Genomic DNA, 16,952 nt, shown 5'->3' with positions numbered 1-16,952 from the left:
AGACTGCATTTCAGCCTACTTGTGTATCAGTATAACACATTCCCTAGGTGGTATGAAAAAGCTACGTTTTCCCCGAGTTTTGAGAAGGGCTTTCCCCTCTCAGAGTCATAAAGAAATCACATTTAGACCCCTGCATTTGGTCTGACAAACCCTGGCACCTGACAGCTAGCTTTTGCTCTCCAGCCTGAGGTCTGAAGACAAGTTAGCCAAGTCAGCAGCATTTATTAAAGAAATGTCAGGTTAAAAGAGGCCACAAGCACTTATAAGGGATGAACAGGATTGCTTAGACAGGACAATGAGGATCAAAATTTCAAGAGGAAAAAGCACTGGACCAATTCCTAGGGAAAAAAAGGAAACACCATTGTTTTAATCTCTGGAAGTGAGGTGGGGTGTCGGAAACTTTCAGCTGAAAAAAAAAAAAAGACTTTTAAAAAAACCCTTTGTGTTCTCACTTTACTAGGCTACCAAACAGTATTTCAGATGGGCACACTCTAACCTAAACTTTCAATAAAACTAGCTGAATTTGACTGGTTGCATCAGACATAGGAATATACCTTAACAGGATGATCTAATGCCTATTGTTAGTCAAGATTTCCTCCCTCAAGCTTGTACTTCCAAAAATGCAAGCATGATTTACTGGAGGAACATTCCTTAATGATGATGAAGCAGTATCCTGCACGGGTACAAGCAAGCCAGTTCACCATAGCCACTTACTAATACTTGAAGTGGAAATAGAGGGATTTAACAAGCAATTTGTAACGAGAGAAGGAAAAACTCTGGCGCTCTGAGAAAGATTTACCTATCAATACACTGAGCAGCTAGACAAGCTGCAGTTAGTATCTCCTTGATGTGGGTCAGCCAGTTGGAAGCTTCCAGTTTACTGAGCCAGCGGTCCATGTTGTGCGACTGGTCATTACAAGCTTCCACAAGTTTGATGAGGCTTTCCTGCAGAATATTAAACCTTTGGGAAAAGCAAAATATTATTGAAAACATAAGTAGTAACATAGCAAACAGGACAACATGCTTACAGAAATACACTGATCTCAAAATGATTTGGATTGGAAGAAACCTTAAAGATCATCTAGTCCCACCTCCCTGCCATGGGCAGGGACACCTTCCACTAGCCCAGCTTGCCCAAAGCCCCGTCCAACCTGGCCTTGAACCCTTCCAGGGAGGGAGCAGCCACAGCTTCTCTGGGCAACCTGTGCCAGTGTCTCACCATCCTCACAGGGAAGAATTTCTTCCTTACATCTAATCTAAATCTACCCTCTTTCAGTTTAAAGCCGTTACCCCTTGTCCTATCCCTCCCCAGTGATCAAGAGTGCCTCCCCCTCCTTCCTGTAGCCCCTTTCAGTCCTGGGAGGCAGCTCTAAGGTCTCCCTGGAGCCTTCTCTTCTCCAGGCTGAACCACCCCAACTCTCTCAGCCTGTCCTCACAGGGGAGGTGCTCCAGATTAGCTGGTTTCCAATAGTTCCAGTAACACTACTGCATGCCCATGTAGAAGGATTCCCCAAAACTAAGGTTTAAGAGCAATTGAACAAGGTCCGACTAAAAGTCTATTTAATTCAGTAATTTGTTTTCAAATGACCAAACAATACTAGATGTCAAGAGAACAGTACTGCACAAGAGAAGCATGTCTGCCACAGAACAGATCCTCAGCTGCAGAAATTTTCTGGCAAGGGACTTACTCATTCCTGTGCATCGTTGCAAAGGGGAACACAGGAAGGCTGGAGAGCAGCTACAGATGCTCAGAGAAAGAGATGGCACAGGGAAAAAGATGCCTGATGTCTGACACCTGCAGCAGGTTGTTCAGAACAAGGGAACAGAGCTTTCCAAAGCCAAATACCTTTATCATTCACATACCATGATTTCACCAAAAAAAGGAACGTGACCCTGTTGACAGGAACCAGGGTACACAGCCATTTCTTACAGAAGCAAATACTTTATGGAGCTAGCAGGGCTCTGCCAGTGCAACCCTATAAAGCCAAGCACAGAGGAGAGCCTGGGTGATTTCACCCACCTCTCAATGCATTTGTGAATCCTCCTCCACTGGGGATAGTGCGCTTCTTGTTCAAAGCCTCCTCCTTTGGCCCTGGCCTGCTGGGCAACATTCAAGGACCTCGTATCAATGATGTAGCCACGCTTGCCAGGCCGTAGCGTGGCGTTAATAAGCTTCTCATCTTCTTTACACCGTCTTCCATTAGTACCTGTAAGAGGTTGGCTACTTCGCATCATGACCTGTGGGGACAAATAACCATGAATTAGGCACTGGAAATGTAGAGACTTAAGATTGAAAGTCATCAATCACTTGAGCTCCAATACCAGAACTGGAGGTTTAAACTCACTATGCAAAGGACACCCCTCCACAGGAGGATTTCTTAGGGGCCTGTAAATACAGACTGCAAACTGATGCCTTAGGTCACTGGGTCTCAACACCAGTATGGAGAATGGCTCCCTACAGCTGCTGAAATTCACAGAGAATACTCCCATTTTCCATAAAAACTCAGGTCACTGTAAGAATGCTTACAGGAGTGAGATAGCTCAACCTTAAAAAAGCTTCCTCCATCAGTTCAGGGGTAAAATTCAAGCGGGCCCCCCCTGGATCTCCAGCTCTTCTCTGTGGAGTTACAGCAGTAGGTGCAGCTCTCACCCCACTGCACTTCCTACTTCCACCTGCTGCAAGTTTGATCCACCACGCCTGGACACAGACAAGTAAATGCCCTGATCTGCACAGAAACATCTCCCTAGTTCTTCCTACAGCTGCTGTTCTCCCTTGCCCCAACCCTTCAGTTCTTTTAAGTGCAATTGCTTGCAGGGATGTAATGTATTCCACATTCTAAATTACAGATGTCTTCTTAGAGGCTTTATCCCTTTAAGTATTCCTGTAGTACCATCTCTGTGAGCCATTGAACTGGCTTCCTGCTGATGGCTCCTTTATAAACCAACATTTTCAGGATTGTCATCTTGAAGTCTCTTTCCAACTCTGTTTTTAACACAGTCGAGTCATTCATGTGTTAAAGATGCCTCCCAGGTACAGTTTTACCCAGTGGCTAGACTAATAAACCTCAGGTCCACAGATATATGAGCTGAGATTTCTCTTTAGTAAATGCCTTTCAATTCAAAAAGCATCCCAGCAGCTCAAATGATAACTAAAATATGAGGGCAGCCAGTCAGCAACCCCAACTACGCTCGAGAACTCAGAGTCAGAAGAGCAACGTGACAGACAGCGTTACTGTCACAAGTTCAAGCACTACGAACCAAATGTTATTATATTCCTCACACTTGAAACATGCACAATGAGGAGAGATAATTGAACAAATCTTCCTTCAACAGTTTTCAGTCAAGCTGAGAAAAAGCAGAAAGCACGACTGTTACAAAGTTGGTGGATGGCTGATTTTAAAGCAAAGCAAAAAACCCCAAAGGTACTACTAAGTCAGACTAGATGTCCTCTAATTCAGGGTTTACAAATCTTGGCAACAGGTGGTGAGAACACAGAGCATTTGACTCAGAAGCCTGGATGGAGTTTACAAGCTGCAGGTTAGACATCCCAACATCCTCAGAACTGGTTACATCAGCAAGAGATACAAAGAATCACTCAGCAATTTCATAAAGTACATGTCTTAATCATAGCGTATCAGTCCCTCAGTTAGATTTTGGCTTGTCAAAAGGTGGTAAAGTCTGGGCAACACCAAGAATTTGGTGCTCCTGCAACATGTTACACTGACAGGCTCGGAGAACAGATTGTTCTGATCGCTCCTTCGACAGTTACACAGCAGAAGCGGTGCTGGCTCTGGGCACACTTGCTGTCATTGTGACTATCATGAAGGAGACAGCCCACCACCCAGAGACAGGACAATGTGGTTCCTGCCATCCTTTCAGCATGAAGCCCCTTGGCAGACAAAGACAAAGCTTGCTGCGAGCAAGCTCAGGCCACATACACTCCCAAACAAGCCGATTAATAGCTGTTTCTAGGATGGAGATTATGCATTCCATGACCCAAAACCAGTTTCACTGCATACGCTTAGTAAATTGGAAAACAAAACAAGCGAACGGCTCATGAACTGTATTAAGTCTAGAGCACAAGTTGTTTTTTCATTAAAGAAACAGATTCACAGATTTCCTTCAGGTACACCCACTACTCAAACGCAACTTACCATCCCATTCTTCTTATGATAATAGCTGAGGACTGGGAAGCGACTGCCATGGCGAAACATGGCAACTTTCCGAAGCGCTTCATCATCGATGGATTTGGGGACAATGACAACCGGAGGGTAGGAGGGACAGACAGAGAATTCCTTATTGATGCAGCTTAGACGCCATTCATCTGTCTGAAAAAGATCAGAATGTATAGGCTTTGGGTCAGAAAACAGATTACTACTGTTACAGCATAACATACTAGGGAAGAGGCACTTCCCTATTCAGGATAAAGCATGCACAGAATAATATTGGTGATCTATTCCCTCTGCTCCACAGACGAAAGCCAGTTGTCACTATTGGCATAATCACTTTTGCTCATCCAGGAATCCAGATCCCCTGGAACTGCATAACTAATTTGTTAGATCAAATGCAGCACAGTACCTTGTCTCTAAGAAAAACATAACAAAAGAGATGCTATTCAAGAATAAACAACCCTGGCCACTCTCTGCAGTGCACTCCTCATCCCCTACCTCTCAGATGTTGTATTACAGATATTAGAAGGTATATCCCCACCTAGTCCTTTTATTATCCATTTATAGGTCTGTTGACTGATTATTTTTCCCCCCCTCACACCTCTCTGTGCTGCCTGCAATCACAGTATCTTGTTGCAGCAGCTCCCAGAGCTCATTACCCAGCGTGCAGATAAAGCTCATAAGCCACAGAAGTAGTTATCAGGTGACTCTGGTTCTTGAGGTGCAGGACTTGTTGAACAACGGTTCCTCATCTGGTTTATCCACATCCTCAAACAGCACAAAATAAGCCCACGTGGTCAGAAACAGGGCAATTGTGGCTTTTAATTATTTCACAGACACAGCAGACAGTGTGTCTGCAGTACGCACTACAACAGAGCTTACTGCATTTGCAGATAGCTTCAATCCCACAGGAAGTAAAAGCAGGGTATGTCTCTCAGGGAGATCCCAGAACAGAAGTGTATTCCTACATCAGCGGATTTAGAGGAGTAAGTGTTTATTTCAATGCAGGTAACACAGGCTCAAACCTCTCTCTGGGCTGAGAGCAGAGTTAGTAACACCATCCACAAGACAAAGGTGGCCAAGAAAGGCAAGAATATCCACCAACTCCAGACAATGAAGCTGCTTTCAGGTTAAAATAGCAATTTAACATTTCCAGCTTGGTTTTTTGTGGGTTTTTTTTGTTTGGTTGGGTTTTTTTTAATGGGCTTTGCTTTATGTAAATCACTACAGCTCCAAAAGCACCTCCTGGAACCAGCACAGAATCTAAGCACAAAGGTCTCATCGTGAACTCCTCTTATATAATTTTTCAGCTTCCAACAGCCAAACGCTTGTGGAAAGTGCTGAATATTGGCACCCTGCACCCTCGCAGGCACTTGGCACGAGCACTCAGGCTACCTGATACCCAGGGCCAGACACAGGACTTGGCTCCATCTTAGGCAAAACCAAAGGTCAATGAGTGGCCTCACTGACGAGGACTCCTCACTTACTGAAGTCCGGGCTGGAAGAGCTGACACTGTCTTAACTGCAGCCTCAGACAACCCCAGCCTTCATGGAGGGCTTGCCGCTTCTGGGCTGGTACCACACCACTGCCTGCTGCCTTAAGGACACCATCCAGGTACATCAAATGGCCATGAGGCATATATTTTCCCTCAGGGCACATAGCACACAGCAGAACCTTGCCTAAAGTTTGGCAGGGAACTGAGCTCATGGTTCGTGATAGCAGGAGGGTGGCTTGGTTGGGCTGCATCTTCAGTCAGGGCATCCTTACCCTGTATTCCTCACAGCCAACAAAACCTGCTGGCAGAAGCCTTGGGTGGGGAAAATAACCCAAAAGGCTCTACAACATGTTTTAATTTTAACAGCAGCATTAAATTCTTAAAAGTATCAGTAGAATAGCAGTCAAATTTGCCTGTGAAAGCTCCAGACACAAAGAAGTTGAAATACAAAAACCTTTTGAAGAGGAACAGGCAGCTGCTTTCAAGGTGGATTTTTTTTTTTATTTAATTCCTACTCACTGACATGACCCAGGTGTGAGAAAGCAAACAAGACCTTAAGGAACTCCTCAGCTGAGGTGTTTTCAGTACAAACTGGGAACCAGTTGCACGCCACTGTAGCAGGCAGAGACCTCATATAGATGCTATAAACTCTGCTCATTTGCGTTCGAAGTTTCAGCTAGGCAAAAAGGTATAAAAAAAAAGGGATAAAGGTATATAAAAGGGATAAAGCAGGTATCCCAGAAAGTAAGAGCAGAACATGACAGTTAAATTATGCAGTAACAAAATACAAAAAACCCACGTCAATTCAGGAAGGTTGGTTTAGCATGCATTAATTACACAGCTCTGATCAGAAATAGGTCTCCTTTCCTCTTTCTTCCAGAGGCTTACTACCCCTTGCCTTACACCTCCTGACTGGTATCTGGTTATACAAATGACTCACTGGTCCGATGGAAAACTAGGATAGATTTAGAAAGGTTCTCTTGCAATGAAGTCTTCCCATCAGATGAGCAAGCTGAACTGATTCACAACATTATTCATCATCAGTAGATCCAAGGCACGGGATGTGTGGTATAAGAGACAGCAAAATTGTCCCTTTTGGTGGCAGCCTAAGAAAAAGATGCTTGTAAAGGTACATGCTGTGTGCATTATTGTTATCAGGAACAGCAATTGCTACCAGCGTTCAGCAGCCTATCTGGACAGTTTTGCACCGTCCCTGTTGTAAGCTTATTTCATTATTCATTAGCCTCAAAACAGCTTCTCTGAATATCTACATTTTATAAAAAGCAGAGGTTCTCCCAGATACAGTTACAGAGCCTCCGGCAATCACGTCATAGGCAGAGATGAAAAGTTCTGGATCACATAAGGGAGGATGGCTGGTCACAGCTCATGTTTTTAATGTACCAACAATGATATTTTTATAGCTTTTTAGGGTGTCTATGCCAAATTACAGCAGATTTCATATGTTGGCGTGCAATTTGTTTACAATGAAAAAAATATGCATGGATATAGAACTGATAAATACCTTACTGCCACATAGGATGTAGGGAAGGCAAAGTCAGAACTCCGTGGTATGCTTTTTGAGACTGGTTGTCACTGATATCACTAGTATGAAAAGGAATGGAAGAGTATCAACCTGATTCATCTCCCACTTCGGTGATTTAACTCTGCCTATAACCTCCTCTCCTCACCATTTATAACATGAGACAGATGATACTGTTGTGTCATCCAGTTATAATTTACTGTCACATGGGAAGGAGGAAGAGATCAGCAGCAATTAGCACCATTTGTCTTCTGTAGCATAGCTTCTGCAGAGATCCAGTTAACCTCTGCAATGCCAGCTTCAGACTGCTAAAATATACTCCAACATCAATCAGATGACGGTAAAAGCCAACAGTACAAGTCTCTTCTTGACTTTTGCTTGAGGCACGTTCGCAATTTGGAAAAAAAATTTGCCATTACTAACTGGAAGAGCGAGGTAACAGCAATTCAACTATGTGCAGCAGTAGATGCAGATACAGGAAGGTGCAAGGGCTGCAGTGAAGGAGAAGAGGTGGACCTCATCTTCAGACATCACCTGATAAGTATGCTGCATGAAACTCAGAGAAAGTACAAAGTTAAGATTTACTTCTTCCAGAAAGAGATCTGTACTTTAAGGAATGAGAAGTTAATTCCAGTTAAGGCCAGAAGCAGCAAAGGATTGGGAGCTGAACAGAAAGGGAGAAGACTCCAAAGAAAAAAAAAGTAGTCAGAAGTATTTTCTTAAACACAGTGCAGGATTAACTTACATTTCTACTTTTCTTGTCCTAGTACTTGTTAGAGATACTGATACTCAAATATTACTGAAAGGCTAAAACAAGTTATCCTTCCTCCCAAGACGTTTAATTGCTAGGAGATGTTGTTTTTCACAAAACAGTGTGAAACAATTTGAGCTCTACTAAGAAGCCTTAAAAGAAAAGTCAAGAAACCAGCAGGGACCTTGAAGGATCTTGCAAAGCAGCAATGACAGAGGCCATTCCCAAGGAACAGGCAGAAGGCAACAAGCCCTGTTGGTAACAGATTGTGCGTGGACAAGAAGCAGAACAACAGATGCAAGCAAAGATTGATGCTTGTCTGATAAAAGCAAAATATGGGCTATCCACACCATTGTGAACTGAGCCCAAAAGCAGAAAACCTAGTTTTTAAGAAACTCCAGTACAGAAGATAAAGCAACCAGAACCCCGAGTAATTTCCTACAGCAAAATGGAAGAAAAAAAAAAAGAAAAAAGAATGAAGAAAGTGGTAATGAAATTTTGTGGCAATGAAATACCTTCACATTAATTATACTGTCAATGCACAAACTTCTCAGGGCCTCTACACTTAACTTGAAGATGAAACTGAATTTCCAGAGTTACAGTTTGCAGTACCCTGCAGCTGTAGAATTTGGCAGAAGAGAAACCTATTATCTCTTCTCTGACTACTCAAAAAATATGAAACACCTCTAATTCTATTCAGCCACTCACTGTTAAGCAGTAGTACAGCGAAGAATATGAATTTTTACACATATTTCACCTGACATACCTATAACCAATACAGATCTCATGTAGTACCCAGTGTTTGGAGCAAAAACACAACACACAGCCAAAAGCTGGATGAGCAAACATTAATTATCCTGTGCATCTTTTACTCCATTCATATGTTTGCCTATAGTATCTTCAAAGTCTCACCTTGCAGTACAATAATTTGGAGCCTGTAGGCACTGTGGAGTTTTTGCTGTGACATTTAGTGAAACATCAAGCTGATTTCTTTGTATGACTTAATTCCCAGCTGAACTACTCTAGTATGTTGGATTTATCACAAAGCAGATCATGGGAAGACACTTGACAAAGCCCCGCAAATTATTCCCAAGAAAATAAACAGCTAGCACACACACCAACAGCCATCAGCAAATGACAGCCCACTGAAACTTATTAATTCCTCAATTTCTTTAGATAAATGAAGGCACTTGCCTGAACAGTTCTTCCCTTAACGCTTTCACGGACTAAATGCAAGAATGTTGTGATAGTACAGCAGCATCCCTAATCCTGGAGCTGAGCTGCTGGGGCAAAGTGCTTAAGTATTTGCGATCAAATTCTAGGGGCAGTGCTAGATGACACTTTGTCAGATCAATGCAAAGCAGCGAAATCACACAGGGAGTATGTGTGTTGGGACAACAAACGTATCTGACACAACATATGCCAAGATAAACCAATAAATTATTATACTGTATAACAACATCTTATCTAATTTTCATGTATTACCTAACTTTTTTTTAAATCCTAACTTTTGTACTTTTACTTTGCCATTATAGAATGTGTCAGAGATTTAAAACAACTCTCCTGTAGCAGAAAAATGTGGAATTAATACATTACTAGAGCTGCAGTGTGGGTGAAATGCAGTTTTTGTCAAGTTGTTGCCATATTGGGGAAGGTAAGGCATAACAGATCCAGATGGATGATTTAATGGAGAGGGAGGTAACCTTCTGAATTCTACTCATTTGACTTATGGGAGAAAAAAACTAAATCAGCCATTTACTTGTTCTAGCCTGTCACATAAGACAGTTTAATTACAGAACAAGAAACATTTGGTCAACAGTATATTTATCTGTTATTCAGGAAACGCAAGTCATTTGAACATGGCTTTTGTCACTGTTTCATTAAAAAGGAGTTACATATGAAGTTTTGGGTTAAAAGCCAAGAATGAATCAACAGCTGTTAGACGTGCATATTTTAAAGAAATGAATTATTGCCCTTGAAACGTAGCACTCTAAAAGTAATTTGGTTTTTAAATGTAAGCCTTCCAAGGAGCAAATGTTCAGAAAGCCAAGAGATTCACAAATAAGCAGTCAATGCATTTTTAAACCTCTGAAAGAAAGAGGTAAAAAAAAGAGCAGCATATCAATGGATCCATGTTAGCACCTGTATCATGCTGGTAAATACAACCATCAGAAGTTGCTTGAGCCCTGAAATCTAAAAAAGATTTCAGCTACACATAGAAAGCTGAAAGCAAACAGAAGCAGAATCATCTGCAGTGTTTCACTAAGCTCCAAAGGATTTCCTTCTGCTGCCTCCAGTCCTGCTCTCACAGTCCTCCCTTCTCACCAGATAGCACTTCAGCTTCTGGCCTTTTGATTCTCACTGAAATGCCTCCAAGCTTCCTCTGCTGAGCTGGGAAAGCATCTGCTGCTTTGCCTCCAAACAGGAGAACACATGTTTGACTTCCCCAGCTGAAATTAAAACCAAAACTGTGGTGCTAGTTATTATAACAGGTCAGCTTATATGTCTTTTGACAGCAGATGAAGATAGGACATGTGAGAGCGCTCTAATTACGAGACAAAAATAGAAAGATCTCTGAACTCCTTTAATTTTCTAGTGACTTCATCATATGAATCTGGTCAAGCTAATCACATTACTCAGTTATTAGTCACGAACAGGAAGTGATAAATGCTGCAGACAAGCTGGTTTGCAGATAAAAGAAAAAAAATCAATGTTCTTTGATGCTGTACTAATGGATGTGGTCGCAGAAACCTACAATGATGCAGAAAGTGCACATATTTAATGTGAAGCAAAGCCTTGGAACACGGAGATGCTAACCCAAGGCACTATTAAAATAGATAGGCTCCTGCAACCACGCCAGTTCCTACTGTATCAAATTCAGCATCCTAAAATGGAGTTTGAATAACAGATAGAACGGGCAATGCCACAAGAACAATTCCTACTCTACAGGTAGAAAATAATATTAACATGTGCTCACAGCACCTGGAAGAATAGGACTGGAAATTTCCTGCTCTCTAAACCCTCCCTGTATTTCCCCAGAATAAACTAGAGCTAAGAGTTTCAAACTGGGCATGTTTACCTACTGCCATCTTCCTAGAGAGCTAGGAAATCCTCAGCAATTTTTTAAGAACAGCCTCATTTCAGTTAAGGGGTTGACAAAGATTCATCCCACTCCAGATGCAAAGTTCAGTACAACAAATCTTAAATTCCTTCTTACAATAAGGACAAAAATATTTCCTACCTTCATGTCCTCCCAGGTAACTTTTAAATAGGCCTCAAAACTCCATTTGTACAAGGTGAAATACAAGTGCTCAACAGGAATATTTAGCACATAAATAGAAATACCTGGTGTTTACAGAATGACTATTTGAACACCGCTCACTTTTTTAGCCAGGCACTGGACAGCTATTTTTGACCATCCAGGATTTCCAGTCCAGACACTACTTGGTGAAATACTTCACAAACTTTGTGCACAAGTACATCCGAGTGCCTGTGCAAATCCTTAAGATTCAACTTACCACTGAACTGAGGAGCTCAAATTCTTGGTCAGGCAGAAAAGAGCGCCAGCCATCTTCAATGATTTCAAACATGGGCCGGTAGAAGAAGGGATACATGAGAGTGACAGAATCCAAGGTGGAAAGCGCCTGTGCAGGCGAGAGAAATAAACAGTTACTTAATTCATTCAAACTGCTATTTTAGTCCAAAAAACCATACAGCAAATAAGTCACTCTAATATTGGCGATGCAAACTTAAGCCACCTAAAAGTATACAGCCATTAAACTTGAAATACTAAGTTACCCACAGGGTAGTTTAACATACATAAAAACCAGTAGCACAAACAAAAGCAGATTATAACAGACAATCTAAATGCAACTTTGTACAGAGAGTATCATTTCCACAGGCTACACTATGTAACAGCACACCAAAGGATGAGAAAGATGCACACTGAACAGGTATAATGGGACACATCCTACGTGGCATTTAGCTGATTACTAAAAACAGAGCTTAAACTTAAGAAGTCACTTCATGTTGTTTGAAACACAAAAAAGACAACTAGTCTGATTTGTTTTGTCTCCTCATGCTCCAGCATAATGAAGCTAAACTTCATTTTCCCCAATGCTACAAGATATTTGATCAAGAACAGGGTGGGGTTTTTTTGTTTTTTAGCATTTTTTTTGTGGGTTTCTTTTTTTTGGTTTTTAAAGAAAAACACCTACAAGCAACAAACAATATTTTAACAATTGAAAGGAAATATCCCACAATTCCACCATTCTCACTGGCCTTCCAGAACATCAATGAAAACCTTCCTAACTGGAAAAAAGCTGTTAAGGTTGGGGTCAGACCAAGATCTGAGAACACAGGTGTTATTTGTCATTATGAATTCTTACCTCAATAGAGCTAGCAATGTTCAAACACTCCTCCATTCCAGGTATATCCAGCTGAATAATTCGCAGATCTTTGCATTTTATAATGATGGTACCCAATGAGCCCACAAACCTACAGCAAGACATGAAGAAAGAGTCTCTTAAGAACAGGATCTTTAAGGTGTGATGAGGTATCTTCCCACAACATATGCATACAAGACAAAATTCCATTAGTAGTAATTTATCTCCAGTATCATCTTTAAAAAAAATAAACAAAACCATCTTTTTATTTGGTATTTGCAAGTTGTGGTCCACTTTTTTTTAAAAAATTCTACCCTTGTGATACAGCAGTGAGTGGAAGAGTAAGTATTACAAGAAGGCTTTCCTCCCAGCTTTTCTTTAAAACATGAAAGAGAAAAGGTGTGTTCAGGTTATTTTCTGACAGTACTGGAAGCTTCAGCAGGAAGTTTCCAGTTTCATTAAAGTAATGCACTGACAATTTGAGGATTGCTAAAAACGTTTGAGTTAAATTTTTAAAATAACATTTCAGTCTGGCTACATTACACTCCACATGTCTTTAATAAGAAAGTCTGGTTTCTGATACCTGCAGTGTCATGGAGCCATTTGCTCTGCAGACCTCAGAGCAATTAAGGTCTTATCTCGGCTGGTTACAATGCAAGCCAGTCCAGAAAAAGCTCTAATTACAAGACAAACGCAGCTCACAGACGCCCTCTCCAGTCTTCCTTAACGTACCTGAAAGGATGCCTGAACAGAAACTGAGTTTTCCTTACATCAACTAACCACTAGTGTTCACAGGAACGCTGTAGATTTTAGTTCACAAAGCAGTGAACTAAGGAAAAGCAGCTGAGTCTCCTCATTCACCACGGCAGCACTTGCAGCAGCCAAGGGTGATGCAAGAAGCAGAAGTGGGCAAGACCCAAAGGATCAGGTTTCAGCCCATCATGGCCTAACCCTCTGTTAGACCATGCACACACAAGGGTAGAGCTGTACATGCTCCAAGAGGAGACCTGTTGCTTTGGGTTGCTTCACCTGTGCTACAAAGTGTGCCTGTAATTTATTTTAGAATTATTATTACAGCTGAAAGGTCATTATCTATTTCTTCTGTACAGACGAAGGTTAACACGCAGAACCAATTATAGTTTGGGTAGTGATGAAGGAAGAACTACAGGCATTTTGACAGAAAAGTTCTGCAACTCCAGCAGAGCCAGTCTTCATTTGCCCTCACTGCAGCACTGTTTCACAGCTCTCCAAGGTAATAACACAGTGCAACTCAACACATCACCAGGGCTGTGTTTTCTTTAAGCAAAACCAGCACAGGAGATGGCCAGAGACCGTTCCACTTCTCCACAAACCACACAGGTAATATTTAAGTTGCTTAAAAACCTACAAAAAATTTAAGCAGCAGTTTGATGACCATCTGACAGTTATGGAAAACACTTTTGTACAAAAGACACTCATATCATGGAAGTGGGAGAAGAGATTTTATGAACCTGGCACTATGCCACAGTTATTGAGCACTAATAACCTGAAGTAGTGCCAAACAGGACCCTTCTACAACCTTTATCAGTTTAAGAGCTTTGTTGTTCCATTTTTTCCAGCACTGAGGACATACTTTGATCCTTTTATATGGCAGAGTTTCAGTTACATTCACACAAAGCTACTCCCAGGAGCTAGGGAAGACATCTACTCTAGAGACCTTCTAGAATTTAGGGCTGGCAACAAGGGCTATGGATATCTGCAGTTGTAGCAAGCTCTGTTATAAATCATGTACTGAGCTAGCAACGCGCTACTCCCTCGCCATGACTGCAAGTGTTCCTTGCTTACTTGGTATTAACTTAAATTGAGACTGCAACTAAGCTTATAAAAAAAAAAAAGAAAGAAAAGCTTGTCCTTAATAATCTTCAAAACAGAGCTACAGCTGGTTTAGTACAAGCAGGAGGGTGAGGCCAAACTGCCCTGATGACTGAGCAGTACTAGACAGGAACAATTTCCTCAGGTTTCCACCGCTCTGTTACTCTCCATCCTGAGACCAATGCAGAAATGCTCAGAGAAACAGGAACAAACTTAATTAACGCCCAGTATTTCACCCATTCTCAGACTCTGAGGCAACCTGGTATTTTTTATGACTGCCGCTTGATTTTTCTGAGTCTTGCTGGCAGAAAGGAGATCTGTTGTTCCAGATTTCCTTAAGAGGCGAGGAAAACGGGGGATTGACTTTGTAATCAACAAAAATAAAGTATTATGAGCAAACTGAAAAAAGGACTAAAGTGATGAAGCAGAAGACAACAACCAGGTGAGATGGGACTGCCACTCAACGAGGGAAGCATGATGAGGCAACGTTACACCTCAAGCAGACAGAAGTGATGGTAAGATTAATCTCTGAAGTCCCTGTAACAAAAGGGGACGTGCAAGAAAAAAAATGGAGTGCTGCAGCTACAAGTCAGCTTTACCACATTGTTCCCACAAGGCGTATGCTGTTAAAGTGTTATTGATTTCCATAAGCAGTTGGAGGAGTAAAGGGATGATGCTGTTGAGCAGCAGGAGACTGATCTGGAGCTGTGAAAGTCCGGAGTCCACTTCTGCCACCAGTTTTGCTGCATGAATCAAGGCAAATCACTTCATCAGTGCCTTGGCTTCCATCTCCGTTGAATGGTGGTAGAGACTCATCCTTTATAAAGTGTTTCAAGAGCTACTGATGCAATCCACTGAACAATTAACAGAGTACTGTTGACAAAGGTGTTCAAGCACAAAAATTCAAGCTCTATATATGACAAATAAAATAATCTTAAGATGCAACAAATATCAATGTCCAAACAGAATGAGAACCAACCTGCCCGTGCCAATATTCTGCCCTGTGCTGACTGTCCTTTCTCCTCTCCAGACCTGGATTTGAGTCAGCTGAGCTATGGGCCAGTCTTGACAACCACTTTTCAAACCATAATGAGACACAAACAACAAGGAACGGGTAGGCAGGGATATTAGGAGGCGTACCTTTTTTCAATAGAATCAATGTTGGAGTGCAGCAGCCACAGCTCCTCAGCGTTATCTTGACGCCGCGAAGAAAAAATGAGATGATGGCCAGTCAAACAGAGAGTCCCCTCCACGGCCAGGTAGAAAGGGCGGTGCAGGACAACGTTGTCTGCTCGAGGGGTCTTGATCAGCTCCGCAAACTCCATGCTCGCTAGCAAAGGGAAGGGGCCTGGGGGAGGCCTTTCCCACAAAAACTTGCTGGGGAAACGGGTAACCTCAGCCACACCAACAGGGACGGGATGGGGAACCCGGGACAAGCTCGGGACGGTCTACAACGGTTTGGCAGCTCCGTGCGATGCCCCGGAGGGACGCAGGGGCAGAACCCAAGGGGCGATCCTGCCTCCCGGCACGCTGGAGAAAGCCGGGGGGGTGAAGGTGGAAGGATGAGGCCGGGAGAAGGAGGGGAGGACCGGGGGATGCCCCAATCCCGCTCTGAGAAGGCCGATGGCCGGACCGAGGGGCGGTTCGATGGCTGACAGGGGAGCCGGGGGGGTGGGGTGTTGGGGAGACCCTCGGTGCTTGTCAAAGGGAGGGGCAGGGCAGCGTGGGGACCCGGCGGAGTGGGGCGGCAGGGCACCGGGTGAGCCGGGGAGGGGAGCCCCGGGCGGCGGACGGGGGGAGGAGGGGGGGGGGGGGGGAAGGGCAACGGCCGCACCGAGCCGCCCCAGGACCCCCGGGCCCCGCCGCTCCCAGGAGGCGCCCGGCCGAGCGGTCCCGGCCGGAAGCTGTGCGGGCCCTTCCCCGGATGTTGGGCGCTCACGTGTCTCTCCAGGCCCAATCGGTGCCCGTACCCGCCCCCTGGGGGCGGGACATCTGCCCTTACCGGAAGCGGTGCCGCCGCAAGGGGCCCGGCGCACACCAAGGCCCCACAAGAATCGTTCCGGGGCCTCGGGGGGCGGAATTTAAGAGGGGTGGGCGGGGTCGGAGGAGGGGCGGGGAGAAAGAGGCGGGGACATTCGGGAGGGGAGCCAATGGGGACGGGAATCGGCACGGGGGGCGTGGCTTAGGGAACTGGCGGGGCGATGCCCCAGAGCGGGCGCGGGGCGGAGACACGGGGCGGAGACACGGGGCGGGCAGAGGGGCGGCTCCCTGAGAGCGGGCGGGAGCTCAGGGCCGCGGGCGGGAGCAGGCAGCGGGGCAGAGCCCGGCGCGGGCAGGGAACGGGCAGCGGGGCAGAGCTGAGGCGTTTGGTAACAGCTGCTGCCCACGAAGGCAGCCAGCAGCCACCGTTTGGGTGCGGAGCCCGCCTGGAGTAAAACTCTGACTTTACAGAGATCCCTACGGGCCTCAGCCCAGTGCGGCTCTGCTCTGCCTCACGGGAAAGGCCAAAACTTCCATCCTGCTGAAACAAAGAGCTGCACTCAACAGTCAGTTGGGTATAACTGTTAAGCGGGTATTCTTTATTCGCAGCGCTGGGCAGCACCGGGGATTGCTCCACCATGAGGACTGCGCTTACTAACAGAACACTAATATACACAAAAAGCATACAGAATCCCAGAATCATCTAGGTTGGAAGAGCCCTTGAAGATCCTCCAGTCCAACCATGAACCTCACACTGACCATTCCCAACTCCACCAGATC

At 44.1% G+C, this 16,952-nt stretch overlaps 1 protein-coding gene across 3 annotated transcripts in view; it reads right to left on the bottom strand.

Annotated features, from left to right (window-relative positions):
- MTMR9 (myotubularin related protein 9) overlaps positions 1 to 15,927 on the bottom strand; it is a 40,239-nt gene extending 24,312 nt beyond the window's left edge. For all 3 annotated transcript variants that reach the window (XR_012627992.1, XR_012627991.1, XM_074861337.1), the window contains exons 1-6: positions 15,333 to 15,927; positions 12,345 to 12,453; positions 11,475 to 11,600; positions 4,155 to 4,328; positions 2,021 to 2,238; positions 800 to 961 (exon numbers count right to left, since the gene is read on the bottom strand). Coding sequence is in view for 1 of the 3 variants with exons in the window: in XM_074861337.1 (XP_074717438.1) it covers positions 800 to 961; positions 2,021 to 2,238; positions 4,155 to 4,328; positions 11,475 to 11,600; positions 12,345 to 12,453; positions 15,333 to 15,517 (974 nt within the window). In the remaining 2 variants the exon portion in view is untranslated. The remainder of the gene's footprint in view (positions 1 to 799; positions 962 to 2,020; positions 2,239 to 4,154; positions 4,329 to 11,474; positions 11,601 to 12,344; positions 12,454 to 15,332) is intronic.
- Between the last annotated feature and the right edge of the window lie 1,025 nt (positions 15,928 to 16,952).

This window comes from Strix uralensis, chromosome 3 (genome assembly GCF_047716275.1).
Source record: "Strix uralensis isolate ZFMK-TIS-50842 chromosome 3, bStrUra1, whole genome shotgun sequence".
Classification (NCBI taxonomy): domain Eukaryota; kingdom Metazoa; phylum Chordata; class Aves; order Strigiformes; family Strigidae; genus Strix; species Strix uralensis.
The sequence above is the reverse complement of the archived record's forward strand: the minus strand, read 5'-3'. Positions and strand labels throughout refer to the sequence as shown.